At 41.2% G+C, this 15365-nt stretch overlaps 1 protein-coding gene across 3 annotated transcripts in view; it reads left to right on the top strand.

The window, feature by feature from the left end:
* BAHCC1 (BAH domain and coiled-coil containing 1) overlaps positions 1–15365 on the top strand; it is a 178717-nt gene that overhangs the window by 19418 nt on the left and 143934 nt on the right. For all 3 annotated transcript variants that reach the window (XM_056817346.1, XM_056817344.1, XM_056817347.1), the window contains exon 2: positions 966–1569. In XM_056817346.1, the coding sequence (XP_056673324.1) occupies positions 1383–1569 (187 nt within the window). In that variant the 5' untranslated portion in view covers positions 966–1382. The remainder of the gene's footprint in view (positions 1–965; positions 1570–15365) is intronic.

The raw sequence follows: 15365 nt of genomic DNA, 5'->3' as shown, positions 1-15365 counted from the left end.
GTGGGTCCCCCAGGTACTCGAAGAAAGGAGATAGTTTGAGATAGATGCAGTTCTGGCTAGGTAACCAGTGGGGGTAGGGTACAGGGAATGAATTTGGAATTTGAGGGCTTTGGGAGCTCCACAGTTCAGGTGCAGTTACCAAAAGGTGGGCGTATAAGGAGGAAGAGATTGAGAGAGAAATAGGGGAGGTGACTGAGGGTGTTTCCAGATTCAAAAGAATGGGGCACAAATCTGTTATGGTTGGGGGGTAGGTATATGGAAGAAAAAGAGCCGGTTATTTTTTTAAGCAACCTCTTGAGTTACAATCAATAAAATTACTCGCTTAATTAGCATGGTTATTCGGTTAAGAGGAATGCAGTAAAAGTAGGGCCTCTGAGGGAGGGAAGGCTAAAAACCAAGTGTGAACAAAATTCCATTTTACTAGAGACACCTGGGGAGGGGGAGTGGGAGGGGGGAGAAAGAGAGAGAGAGAGAAAGAGGAGAAGAAAGAAACTGCTTCATAGATTTGGGTTTTTATTGTCCAAGTGAGAAACATCTTCGAACCAGGGACAAGGATCCCAGGCTAGAGTGAGGTGGAGGGAAAAGAAAGGAGGAGGGGGTAGGAGAGAGGGATGACATTGTAGAATTTCATTAATTTATGAGAGTGTGTGTTCATTATCTCTATGATCTTTGTGTGGGTGTAAGTCCCTGTGTGTTTGTGGGTCTGTGTCTCGATGGGCCACCGATATTGGTGTTTTCATGTGTCCATCCTTAGGAGTAATTCAGTGTCTGTCTCAGTGACTTTGTGTATATGCACCTCGCCTCCCCCCACTAACTCCTCCCTCCATTCGGGTGCTTAGATGCCCTGGACATCCCGTCTGACTGTCGGGTCACTTTGAAAAGGCCTGGGTTGGGGGGGGGGGGTCGGGGGCGCCGCGGGGGACCCCAGAGCCGGAATCACGGTGTCTTTCTCCTTCACTCCACAGACCATGAGCCCCGATCGCAGGAACTGCACCTGGCTAGCCCGGGAGGACCCCAGTCGACTGACCCGTTGAAGGATTTAATCCCTAACTCCGGATCTCTTCTTGGCTGCTTTGCCCGTTATTGTTATCATTTAATTATCAGTTTTGTTTTGTTTTTATTATTTAAAAAAAAAAAACTCAACTCATTACTCTCACCATCATTCCCTCTTCCCCGAAACACCGTTTCACTTGGCTTCGGATTCAGTGTCTTTTTGCTCCTCTGCTTCTTCCACCAGCACTTTGTGGCTGGCTGCTACTGCTGCCGCTCGGGGCTACCGCTCCCGCGGCTTAGATCTCGGCGTCCAGCGGAGGAGGCTCAGCGGCAGTGGGGGGAAGAGTAGGCGGATCGGGGAGGGCGGCGGCGGCTGCTGGCTCCCCGGCATGGATGGCCGGGACTTCGCTCCGCCGTCGCATCTGCTCTCTGAGCGAGGGAGTCTGGGTCACCGCAGCGCAGCAGCCGCGGCTGCCGCCTCTCGCCTAGCCCCGGCAGGCCCCGCAGTTCAGCACCCGGCTCACTTCCAGCCTGGCAAGTACTTCCAGTCGCCGCTGCCCATGGCCACGCACACAGGTCAGTATCCTTCCTGCCTACCCAATCCCAACTTCGGTGCAGAAGAGTAGGGAGGGGTTCTTCTCCTAGGTACTGGAACTCTGGGGAACTCCCGACAAGGAGTCTGAGGGAGGAGGTTGTGGAGGCCTCTGCCTGTAGGCTGCCACTGTGCCAGGGACCTGGCTTCCCCGGATGCCTGGGTTCTCTTCTCTTCCACGGACTGTTGCTAAGAAATGTTGGGGGAATAAAAAAAAAAACAAACCCAAACCTTGAGGGTGTGTTTTCAAGATGATTTAAATTTTTCTTTCTTTCTTTTTTACTAGAGGATTGGTTTAATTTTATTTCACTAATTTTTCCCCATTTCATTGATTTTATAGTTTGGCACGTGTAAACAAATGGGGCCAAGCTTTAGTGGCCTCCACATTTTTTGGTCCAGCCGAATTTTGCTCTGTGCTCCACTGGCCCGGTTATCTGATTCTTCTCCCTACTATTATCTCAGAGAATAGAATAGCCCTTTAGAGCCGGGGTACACTTGGGACTCAGAGGAACAGCCGCAGAAGGAGCTAAAAATAAAGATCCCCTCCTACTTCTCCTCCTCCCTACTCCTCCTCCAAAAGAAAATAAATTCCGTTGAAACCTCTTTTCTGCATTAACATCCTTAAAATATTCTGGTGCTGGGACAAGGAGGCGCTTTCTGGTGGAACAAAACGGCTGTTCTTGGTTGGGGAAGGGGTGGGGGGAAGGAGCAGCGTCGAACTCAGAGTGGCCTTTTCAGATTAGGGGCAGTTGTGTGCACAGGGTTAGTGTTAATAGGGGCTGCTGGTGTAAGACTAGAAAATCCTGTTTCTATATAAAGCCTTGAAGTGTCAGGGTGAGAATGGGTTTGCAGGGGATGCATTAGCTTTAACAAGTGCCTCTGGTATCCTGCTAAAGACATACAAAGCGTGGCTAGCGAAAGGGCCCGGGGAACTCACAGACACCCTTTCAAAAAAAAAAGAAAAAATTCTGTTAGTTAAAGGGGTTTGGGGCTGCATGGGTTGTGAGGTGGGGGCAGAGGGAGGAGAGCATGACCCTCAGCATCTAGAGATCTGTGGGTCATTGTAGCCCCAAAGATAGCTGGTTAGAATGTGGTTATTCTGAGTGTGCTTCTTGAAGACCTCTCTGCATTTAGTATTTTGGCAGAGGGCTGTGAATTTGTTAGAAAGGGAGAAAATAGAGTTCTCCGTTGATTTTGGCTTTTGCTGTAAAGCTAGGTGCTGGTCCTCTGACAATATTAAGGGGAGGAAGGTGGAAGGTTGGTGGAGAAACTTGAAAATTCTGATTGTGGAGTTTCTGAATTTGCCTTCATCTACATTTGCATGTGGCCTCTGTGACTATTTTATTCCTGTCCTTGGGAAAGTAATTTCTAGACCAGTGAAGTTGGAGACCCTTCCCTCTTCTTAGGACTTTGTTGAGTTTTTTTTTTTTAAATAATGTTGAGGTAGAAAAAAGTGGTGGGGAAGTTTTACTGTGGCATTATCTAACTATATATGTTGGAGGCAGGGAATTAGATTACTCGTGTGTCACCTCTTGTTGGGAAGAGATGCCCGTGGATCTCTAATCAGGTGGTTCAGCTCTTGGATCATGCAGGTTGGCTGGGCTTTGTTTACAGTTTGCTTTAAACATGACTCATTTTTTTTTTGCAGTTTTTTAAATTCGACAGTAACAGTTATTATTGCTAGCTTGATGAACTGTGAATACTAATAAAATTATATCTGCTTTAATGGGATTACAATTAGTATGTGGATTAAAAAGGATAGCACAGACAAGGCTGGAAGGAAAGTTGTCAGTTGGGAGTGCACTCAAAAAGAAGACTATAAATTTTCTAAAAAGAAAAACATACACAAAATTGCATAATTACTAATGGCTTTTAGCATTTATAACATGGTGAGATCCCCAAAAGTGCCCCTAACAAACACAGTGATCTTGACACTTTCAAACATGCTGTTTTATATAATTACAACACATATCTGTAGCCTTTTTCCATTTGAGTATTGTCTGATCCAAATTTGACCTCTCTTTTCTCTAGTTTTTTCCCCTTTTTTGTTTCTCCTTTTCTTTCCCTTCCCTCAGATGTATATAACTGAGGAGGGGGCAGGGTAGGAATTGGAATTGGTTGTGCAATTCTTGATTTTACATCTTTTCCTACATCTCTATTTTATTAAATGTCTCTCTTCCTACTCCCTTAATTCAAGGTGCTCCTTAGGGGATCCCTTGGATGTGGTCAACTCACAGAAAGCAGCAGAACTTTGATCTCCTAGCCTCTAAACCTTTTCTGAACAGCCTAAAGTTGCCTCTGAGCAGAGGGTCCCCAAGCCTTCAGTACTAGGCTTGAAGTATATGCCTCCCCGAACATTCTAGGTGACTAGAATTCTTCCCCAAACATGCCACTGCCCTTTAGCCTGGGCAGGTAAAAATTGAATCAGAAATGAGTGTCAAATAAATTATGGTTGGGATCTTGACACTGAGTATTTAATTATAATACAGAGACAGGCTGGGGACTGACCACAAGCTCAGCAGCCTTCTCCTACAGATGAGGCTATGTGGGGATGGTGCCAATTTTTGAGTGAGATCAGGTGATTAATACCTCCCCAGCTCCCTCTCACCTCCCATTCCCCTTCATATTCAGTATCTCACAGCTTCCATTGGGCCTATACTCAGCTTGCAACTCATCCTTTTGGTCATTCAATGTTGTAGAAAAATCTCCCAGGAAGATGGGAGCCAAGGAGTGGAATAGGATGGAAATTGAGCCTGCAGCTTAGGTAATTGTGGCTCTTAGTGTACTAAATGTTTACCACTTGATAATTTCAAGTCCTCATTTTGAGTATAGACAGCAAAAATATATTAAAAATAAGAGATCTAGGCCTTACTCTCCCCTATCCATTTTGCTTCATTTACCCCATACAGTTTATTCTTGCTGTCCCTTCCCCCAACAAGAAACCACCCCCTCCACCCCGTTATACATCTGGTTCCAATGGAGCCAACCTAGAGGGCTTCCTCAGGGATAAGTTGAAGGCTTCAGAAAAGACCAAGAACTCATTTGATCTGAACTCTGTCCTGACCCTCCCCACTCACCCAGTCATTTTCTTGTTTCCCCTACTAGCCAAAAGGAGGGTTTCAGAGAGACAAAAATAGCTAGAAGATATTTGAGTATTTAGAACTTTTGTGGCTGGAGACGTTGTCTGGACCTATGTAAGCTGCAAACTGGCCAGCATAGACAACTTCATCTGAAGATGGTTTGAAAAATTTTTATTGATAGAAGTATTATTAGACAAAAGTGAACCAGACAGATGAACTTTTTAAAAAATCATCATATTTTATTTGGGAAAAAATAAAAACAAATCAGTATAATTTACCTCGAACTAGGTGTAGGCCATCTGTTTTTTTTTTTAAGAAAAAAGTATTTTCTCTAAAAAAATCATGCACCAAAGTGGTAACACATTTTTATAGCACTTTGAATATATTATCTCATTTGATGTTTACTAGAACCTTTATGAATCAGGCTAGGCAAATGTTTATATTTTATCCCATTTTATGGATGAAGATGCTGAAGCCCGAATTGGTGGGTGGGTGGGGGTTGGCTTGCCTTAGGTGAAACCAAGGTAAATAAGTAATAGAACTGGATGGATGTATTCTAACTCCCCATCTCCAATGTTTGTTCTGCCATATTATCAAGGTTTTTAAAAAAAACTAACTTGGTTGAATTTTTATTTTGGTTGATTGATTGAATATTATATAGACCTGCCCTTAGGCCTTAGTGTGGGTCCATTTCCCCTTTTCCTGCTACCAAGTAAAGATGCCTGATAAAAGAGATCAAGGCAAATTATGCTATTCCTACCCCCTCCACTTCCTCCTCTCATTTGTCCAACTGGAAGATGGACATTAAGATCCATTCGAGGGAGAAGGATTCTACAGATCTTTCAAGAGAACTGCATTCTCACAGTTGCCCATTGTGTCCTTTTCAGTCCAGTTAGATTCCATCAGGCACTTGATTAGGTTCTTACTCTCTTGCTATGGATTTCTCTCTCTAATCGAGAGCTGATCTTTCTTCTTTTGCATAGTGTTTTTTTTTTTAATCAGTTGCTGGAAACTTTGGTGGGAAAGTGAGGATCAGAATGCCTTTCCAATTGTTTTTTCTTAAAATGAAAGTGCTGATAGTTTTATAATTGAGCTGTAGGATTTTATGGTAAAGTGCTGTTATAGTAACCTTGTCACAGAAAGGTGCAATTAAAATGTTTGGTATCATTATTTTTAGTGCAGTGTTAGAATTTGTCTCTAATACAGATGGTCCAGAGTCAAAGCTGTGAAAGCAAGGGGGGTGGGGGGAAGAAAAAGAATCAACAATGAACCAACCCAAGATTTTTCATCAGCCCACTCTGCCTCAAGCAATTGGGATTTCCACATCATGCTGGATTATTTAGTCAGGGGAGATAGTTATATCTTGGGTAAAACTCCCAATATAAACATATATATTTATATGTTTATAATATATATGTATTCCTTGATGATGGTGTAGTTTATCTCTCCGGACTTCCTATCTCTCTCTCTTCCTTCTCATTCCCTCTTGGTGCTAAGAAATTGAAGAAAAGAAGCAGTTGATTATTTATGTAATTCACTTGGAAATAGGAAATTCACCTGGAATTCAGGCCTAGGTTTTTTGGTTTGTTTCCATGCAGGAAGTGAGGAATTGGAAAGGATCTCAGAGGTCACCTAATATGACTACTAGTCAACAATTGAATGTTATCTATGATCTGGGGTGTGGAGTTAATCTCTACTTTGATTTCTATGTACAGATAAAACTGAGGACTTTCCGATTCCTCCCCTTCCTCTCTTCCCTCCCACTATCCTCCAATCCCTTTTCTTTTTCTCTGTTTCCTTTGGGTGCAAATGACAATGGACTGGGAAACTTGGAACTTCCAAAGCTTGGGAGGGGGCTGTTATCAGTAACTGGATCTCACACCAAAAGTCAAAAACATGGCATCCCCCTCCCCCCATTTATTTTAGGGGTAAACCGGTATAGAGAGATCCCTGGATGGTGAAAGAAATGGAAACTTCTCAAGTGCTAATAGAGCTTTCAGTAGATTGCAGTTCTCATAAAATTCTGTAAGAAGGATCATTTCCTGGTGTGAAAAGACCCTCATAAAGGCCCGCCCCTCTCTTCTTATGTGTTTTTTTTAAAGTAAAAAAAATACATTTTAGTAAATACCTCATTAACTCTCTGACTCAGAGGAGTGTTTCTGCAACAGTTACCAACATTAAATAGGTGTGAAAAGAGTTACTTTTCAAAGGCTGCTTTCCCAAAGAATCCAACCATCTTTCTTTCTCAATGACAAGGAGCAAGAGACATCAAAGCAAATTCGGGGAAAACAGGCAGGAACTGCCAGCCAGGAGCTTGGTGCCCTGAACTGCCAGGCAGAACATTGTTATGCAAGGCTTCAGTGGGTGTTCTCTCTTTCTCTCTGAAATCAAAGCTCATTTTTGGAATGTAGTTTTTACCAGTGGGGATCGCACTGCCATCATATCTAATTATTTCTATAAGGAGATGCTGAATTTTTCTATAGGAATATCCAGGTCACGTGAATAATAAGGCAAATTAGGGAGAGAGGCTGAGAGAATCGCTGAGCAAATAGCACATCTCCCCTGGAAAAAAAAAAAGGTACACCAGTTATTCTTAGAAATCTCCTTCATCTTGCTGTGAGACAGGGGACAACACAACCAGCATAGGCAGGATGAAATGCATAGGAGGCTGTTAGAATAACATGTATTAAGCTAAAAATACCCCTCAGAAACACACATAAAAAAGCCAAATCCAACAACAGAATGAGCTAAAAATATTCCAGGCTTTGGCAAAGAGCACAGAGTTAAATAAATTAAGGAGTTAAAGAGCCATTCATGGGAGTAAGTTGACTTTCTCTCTTACTGGAACTTGGTTCAAGCTAATAAAAATAATAATTTACTAGCCACCGAGCTTTTCAGGAGTTGAAATTTAATTGGTGGGGTTTCTGGAGTTTGTCATTTCTTGGAGATTAGAAGGTTTGTACTGTGTTGGGGGTGGGAACAGAACACTACTTTGGGCCAGATTGAGAAGCAGAATCTATTGTTAGTGGCTTCTTTGGAACCCAGGAGATCATATTTTTCCCTTACCTCTCCATTTTTTGGGGTGCCTGGGATGGAAAGGGTAGAGGGGCTAGGCACAGAGGGAGAGGCAACTTGAAGGTAGAATCATGGCTCTGGGGGAGGAAGGGAAGAAAAAAGAAAAAAAAAAGCAGAATGATTATTTTAATTTGATAAATGGATGTGCACCTTTAAATGTCTTTACAACTAAGATACACTTCAGCAAGTTGATAGCATGTATACTGTCAACTAACATATGTCACTGGTGCAGGCTGTAAACATAAATAATGTGAACATACATTGCTTTGGATTATCCTTTCCCTGAAACTCCAGCATTTAATAGCTCTTTACCCCTTCTGAACAGGCTGGGCCAGTGGGGCCATTACCCTGCAGCTTCCTTTTTTGACTCTCTTACCATCCCATTTTGACTTCCAGAGAAGGGTTATAGTGATAGTGGTGGTAGAGGAAATGTGGTCCTTTTCAACCATATTAATTTCTAGAATTTGATAGAAATGTGATGTTGGAAGGAGTTGGTGATATACTTTGGTAGTAACTCTCCAGGGTAAAGTCTCCAATCACCCAACCAAAATAAAAGCCAATGGTATGTGTACTTAAAATAAATAACCAGTGCCACTCACTTAAGCTCCCTTCCCCAGCTCTATATATGATTAATTGGTTGATTTTTTTTTGTTTTTTGGTCAGACAAGAACAAATTTTCTTAAAAATTTGTTTTGACCCAGAGAAATCTTCAGTTAATATTCTCAGCCAGTTCTCATGGATTCTTAAATGTCTGAAGATCCTTTAGATCCAGAGAGGCCCAATCTGGATAATCCTGGTGGATTTCTGCTTTGTCTTTTCTTCATCTTAGTGTCTGTCCTACTACCCAGTCTTCCAGAAAAACCACTAAGGTTTCTGGGAATCTCAAAGAAATACAATTCCCAGAATGCCTGTGCTTGAACTCTAAGGCCCTGATGGGGATGGGGGGGGGGGAGTTCATATTCCTTGGGCTAAAAATGCTTGAGGTCTAGTTAAAGAACCTAGTCACTGCCACCTGGAAAAACATGTTTTCTTTAAGCAAGGTGGTACTGATTGGTTTTTGTCTCAAGGCTCTAGGATTCTTTCTATCCAATCCCTTCTGCTAGCTGGACAGGGCATTTTGACTCTGAAGCCAATAGTAACTTTAGTACCACATATTAATAGAAGCTACCATTAAATACAAAATGCTTCTTCCACCCCAGTATTCAAAGCAGTGATTTGGATACAAACTCTTTAATACTTGGTATTCCTGGCTCTAACATGGAACTACAAAGTAAGAAAACTGATTTTTTTTTTAAACATCTCCCAGTACTTACATATCCAAATGATGTGCTGTATTCTTCAAAGTAGTTGCCTTGGGAGGCTAGACACATCCCAAAGATGACAACTTTTGCTCAACTATTCATTGAATCCCTCTATGGGAATTTCCTTCTGAGCCAGTTTATAAACCACCTTAGAAAAGCAGCTTCGTTGCTTTAAAGTCACATCCCATTTCTGACTCAAAATGAGATCACTCCATTTTGATAACTCCACTTAATTCACCAGACTTGGCTCCTTATGATTTCTGGCTCTTTCCAAAAATCAAATCTACCCTTAGTGGATTAAGAGTTTCTACCACAGAGGATATTCAGAAGAATGTGCCCTGAACTGTAAAGGTATCTTCCATCCTGAAGCTCTAGACATACTCTGAACAATGGCAACTTCAGTGGAATAAGTATCTCTGGGTGACTACTTTGAAAGAAAGTTTTCCTTCTAGGTGTGGAGAGCTAAGGTGTACTTAAAAAAATATATATTGTGCACTGTATATTGGTTCCAAGGCAGAAGAGTGGTAAGGGCTAGGTAATAGGGGTTAAGTGACTTGCCCAGGATCACACAGCTGGGAAGTGTCTGAAGTCACATTTGGACCCAGGACCTCTAGGCTTGGCTCACAATTCATTGAGCCATCTAGCTGCTCCCAAGTTTATGTTTTTCTTTTTAATTAAAAAAAAATCTCATTGTGGGTTAGAGAAAAGCTTTAACATGCAGAGGAACCACTCTTTCCTAGCAAATATAATATTTACCCTAGAACCTCATGTATCAAAGGAACATTTCCCCTCAGACTTCCCTTGCCACCATTAACATCTCTGAACCTCATCTCTCCCAGTAAAAATGTGACATTAAAAACAAAAACATAACTGGAATAAAATGTGTAGAAATAAAAATAAAGCCTGGAGCTCAGCCTCTGAAAAGCTCCTGTAACCCGGTCTGCTTGCATGCTCACGACTTGATGTTTGCCTCTAACTTTCTGCCACTCTGACATTTTTATGAGATAATATACCATTTAGATCATGCAAGAATATTTGTCAGTGCATGGGGCCCCTCTCTTTGTTGTAATATATAATAATACTTTCTACCTTCCATTGCCCTGTAAGTAAGCCGATCTGGAAAATGTGTACATAAGGAGGTGATTGGAGCCCATCAGCCTGTACATCTCATTGGTGGTAGGAGATTGTTCAGAGCTCCTGTCCCTCAGTTATTATGGTAAATGCTGTACTTCAATCAAGCTCCTGGCCTATGAGATGTTAGCCTTTAGTGTCCAAGTTGTGATGTGAACTTGCATCAGCTGGCTATTGCTGCAGCTGTCCTGATGGATTAAATTCCAGATTGGGATCAGCCAGGAAGCATTTTTCATTCTGGCCTGGGATGGGGGTGGGGAGAAGGGATAGACAGGTGGGTTGGTTTCCTCCCTGCCCTCCCCCCACTCCAGTCCTTCTGCCTATTTAATAAAGAGTCCAGACTGTTTTCTTTACATTCTTAAGACCACATAAGCAGCCCATTTCATTTAACTTTTTTTGGGGGGGGGAGGGACAGGGAATACAAGGGAGGTGGAGATCAAGAGGCATTCAGTTAATTTGATTCATTCCTGAGCACTGATTGTTTTATATACAGCACTACACTATGCAAAATGTCAGCCAGTCAATAATATGTGTCAATAAATAATGTCAATAATGTGTCAATAAATAAATCAATTGAATATTTATTAAGCACCTACTATGTGCCAGGCACTGTGTTAAATGCTAGTGATACAAAGAAGCAGAGGGCAGTCCTTACTCTTAAAGAGCTCATGGGGGTGAGAACATGAAAACAACTAGGTACAAACAAGATATCTAACGGATAAATTGGAGGTAATCAGTAGAAGGAAATTAGAATTAAGTGGAATCGGGAAAGGCTTCCTGTGGTGGGTGGGATTTTAGCTGGAATTTGAAGGAAGCCAGGAGGCAGAAATGAAGAGGCATAGGAGACAGCTAGTGAAAAATGCCTGGAGATGGGAGACAGAGTGTCTTGTTGGAGACACAGCAAGGAAACCAGTGTCCCTGGATCAAAGGATACAAGGGGGGGGGGAGAGTAAGGTATAAGAAGCCTCAAAAGGTTGTTGAGGGGGAGGGGAGTGGAACAGGCTATGAATGGCTTTGGATGCCAAATAAAGGATTTTATACTTTATCCTGGAGGTGATCAGAAGCCCCTGGAGTTTATTGAATAGGGGATGACAAGGAAAGAAAATCCTCCTCTATCCTAGCACACATCCTAAATTTGCTTTTGTGGTTAACTTGTCACATGTCTGCATCTCAGCCCTCTAAGTAGAATGTATGCTTTCCCAGGGCAGGGACCTGCCAGCACTCAGTCCAGTACTTGTTGAAGGAATGAACACATGGAGAAGCCAAATAGAAGAGCTTTATTGTACAGAGAAGATAAGGGATTAGAAAGGTTGGGCATAGAAAGGGTTGGAAGGAAGCAATGAATGAAGGCCTGACAGAAGAATTTAGATTTCATCTTACAGGTGAAGAGATCCATTGTAGGTCAGTTTAGGAGGAGAATCAGCAGCATTTGCATATAATTATAGATTCAGTTATATAGCTGGGAGATACAGGAATCAGGAGAATCAGCTAAAGGGATGTTGACATAGACAAGCCATAAGATGATGAGGACCTAGAATGTGATAGTGGTAATGGAACATCAAGAAACCCATTGAAACCAAGAGGTTGGGTTTGGGAGAGGGGAGAAAGGAAATTAAAATAAGCCCAAGATGGTGATGCTATTTACAAAAACAGAGACTTGTTTAGATGGGGAGACAATGAGTTCAGCTTTCAATGTAATATATTTGATGGGGGCAGCTGCATAGCTCAGTGGATTGAGAGTCAGGCCTAGAGATGGGAAGTCCTAGGTTCAAATCTATCCTCAGACACTTCCCAGTTGTGTGACCCTGGGCAAGTCACTTAACTCCCATTGCCTAGCCCTTACTGCTCTCCTGCCTTGGAACCAATACACAGTATTGATTCCAAGATGAAAGTTAAGGGTTTAAATAAATAAATAAATTTGATGATAGGTAAATACTCACTTAAAAAAAAAGTGTGAACATACAAAATAAAACCCCTGCTGACTTAACAGCAGCATGGATTGTGCTTTGACCATTGCATATGTAAAAACTAACACATGTACTATATATATGTGTGTATATATATATATATACATATATATATATACACACTTGAACACATTGAATGCCTGTGCATATGGTATGCAATATGTATACATGCAATCAAATCTATAAGCATGTATGCATGACCTAATCCCTTATCTTCTTTGGATTGTTTTCTTGTACTCAGGATGGGTTGTGTTGATCCATCCTATATTGAAAGCCAAAGTTAGTCCAGTCCAGTGATTCAGGTTTAGAGGTTAAAATGCAACAGGTCACTTGGGGAGCCATAAAGTACAATTTAAAATAGGAAATTAAGAGAATAGAACTTCTAAAAAAGATATATTCTCCTCCTGTTTCCATAGCAATGAATCAAGCTAAGTCATGAACTCAGATATATCCTCTGACACCAATTCCCACTTGGCTGAATCTTTTTATACTTAAGGTGACAAGGAAGCCAAATGGTCTCCCCTTCTCCTTAAACCAGAAATCTAGTGTCTAACACCTGCCCCACAGGTCACTAGTTAGGGCTGCCAAAGAGAGATAGGCAGGAAAGAAGTAGGAGTGAAAGGGAAAAGAAGAAAAAGCTCTGGCCATACCAACTTCTTCCCAATAGCTCATCAATCGCCTACTACTCTCTTTCCATTTCCATTGCCTTATCTTCTTATACTTACACTATAAAGAAAAAGTTTTATTCAAATTTTTGTTTTTTATATCACATTTTTAGATATACCCCCTCCTCTTTTCACCCTCCTAATTAAACCTTCTATTATATCAAAGAAAAACAGTTAAGCACCAACAATGGGTACAGAGACCATTTCTGACAGTATATTCAACATTCTTCTCTTGTAGTCCCCTAACTTTCTGCCAAAACAATTGTAATCGTCTTCTAAATGTTCTCTGAACGTTAGTCTTTTTCCTCTGCTCTCTCCAGTGCTCCCAATATGCTGCCACCATTTTAATCTTCCTAAAGTATGGCTCTAATTATTTCATTCCTTTCCTTAAAATCCTCCAGCTCATTTAACTCCATGCTCCCCATTGCCTATTATATAATATTTAAATTCATTATCTTGGAATTTGAGGTCATCTGCAATGTTGTTATGTTTTTAAACCCTTACCTTCTGTGTTGGAATCCATACTAAATATTGGTTCCAAGGCAGAAGAATGGGTAAGGGCTAGACAATGGGGGTTAAGTGACTTGCCCAGGGTCACATAGCTGGGAAGTGTCTAGGGCCAGATTTGAACCTAGGACCTCCCATCTCTGGGTCTGGCTCTCAATCCACCCAGCCACCCAGCTACACCCCCCCCCCCCCAGGACTCGCTCTCTCTGAACACTGAGCCATCTACCTGCCTTCGACTATAACTTTCAAACCTGTCTAATATAATGACCTCCCACTACTCCTCTTGAACTGTGTCCTCTAACCAAACTGAGCTGGTTTACTCATTGTTCCCTGAAGCCCAATCTTTAAAAGTTCCTTCCAGTAGTAAAATTCAACAACATTTTCAATTTTCATGCCCCTTGTGATTTTGCTCATGATCTTTTTCCTATCTGGAATGCCCTACCCTTTATTTCTATTTATGGAAATCCTACCAATAAATGTGTATTGTGGGGAAATTCATTTGGGACTATGATGTCTCAAAACACAATTTATCCATTAAAACTGATTAAGCAATTTCTGCTATCTGAGGCCCAGCCTAAATCTCTCTTAGAGCCATTCTTGGATGGATGGATTGTTGAATCATTAATTGCTTTATGAGAGGTCATGGCCAGTCAGTCACCTATCATCAACTGCTGAGTCTTCCTCAGTGCTGAAACCAGAGTCAAACAATTCTATTCTCCCAGGATGGCATTCATAAGTTTCTTCTCAAGGTATCTTCTTCACAGAATAACTTATTCCCTCCAAGCTGTCTCTTTAGACCCTCTTTTCCCATGATGATTAACTCATTTGGTCCCTGAAGAAAGGACCTCTTTCAGACTCTGTCAGCCATGACAGCTAAATTTACTCCACAACATTGTTTTCACTTAAAACATAACAGTATCAATTTTTTTTCTGTAGGAGAGGTCATTTAAACTAAGGTTCCCATGCCCAAAATGTTTCAGTTCCATAAAAATCATTGGGTTGGGGCAGCTAGGTGGTTCAATGGATTAAGAGTCAGACCTTAGAAACAGGCCTCAGATACTTCCTAGCTGTGTGGCCCTGGGCAAGTCACTTAACTTCCATTGTCTAGCCTTTATTGGTCTTCTGTGTATTAACATAGTATTGATTCTAAGATGGAAGGTAAGGTTTTTTTTATCTTTGAGTTCCATCAAATCAACATTAGTATGTATAATAAACACATAACAGTGAAAACCATTACTGTCTGAGATATATATATATATATATATGTACATATACACATAATATAATAAATGTATACATTTCAACCATACATAGAAGAAAAATGTAGCATTTGCAATAAGTATATACAATAATACTTGCATAACACTGCATATATTGATATTACAAAATAGAAATAACTCATTGAATAGTGAAATAGGCAATCCATACAAAATATATAACAATTTAGGTTGCAATAGCAGAGCAACATTACAAACACTTCATCTTTGTGACATCTTACCTATAATATGAGGGGCTTGGCCAGATGACCTCTGAGGTTCTTTCCAGGTCTGTTGCCTTATGGTACTACAGGTATTCTATCATATAATCATTGGGTTGTATTGAAGTTTCTTTTCTTTCTTTTGGGGGGGTATTGTACTCCTTTCTCAAATTCTCTGACCTTATAGGCGTCAATAACATTAATGTTGATGGCTTTACAATTTATTAACCAGGTTTTAAAAAATAAAGACATTTAAATATTTTAACACTATATCTGCTTTGACATGTAAAAGATCACAACCTTTAATTATATCTGCAACTGCCAACTCCTCCGCAGACACTTGAAACCATCATTGAAGAATTGAGCTCTCTCAGGATGGTAAATTCTTTTCAGGATATCCTCTCCACAGGATATCTTCTCCACAGCCCAAGTTAAGCTTGGTTCTCTAAAAATCTCTTTGCAGATTCACTCAGTCTCTCTGGCTTTTTCCTGGTGGGAGGCAATTGAAGCTGGGGGGTCTTATTTCTCCCTGTGGCCAGCAATTTCTCAGTCCCTGAAAAATCATTTGAGGGTATGT

This window comes from Monodelphis domestica, chromosome 2 (genome assembly GCF_027887165.1).
Source record: "Monodelphis domestica isolate mMonDom1 chromosome 2, mMonDom1.pri, whole genome shotgun sequence".
Classification (NCBI taxonomy): Eukaryota; Metazoa; Chordata; class Mammalia; order Didelphimorphia; family Didelphidae; genus Monodelphis; species Monodelphis domestica.
This window is presented reverse-complemented; position numbering and strand designations above follow the sequence as displayed.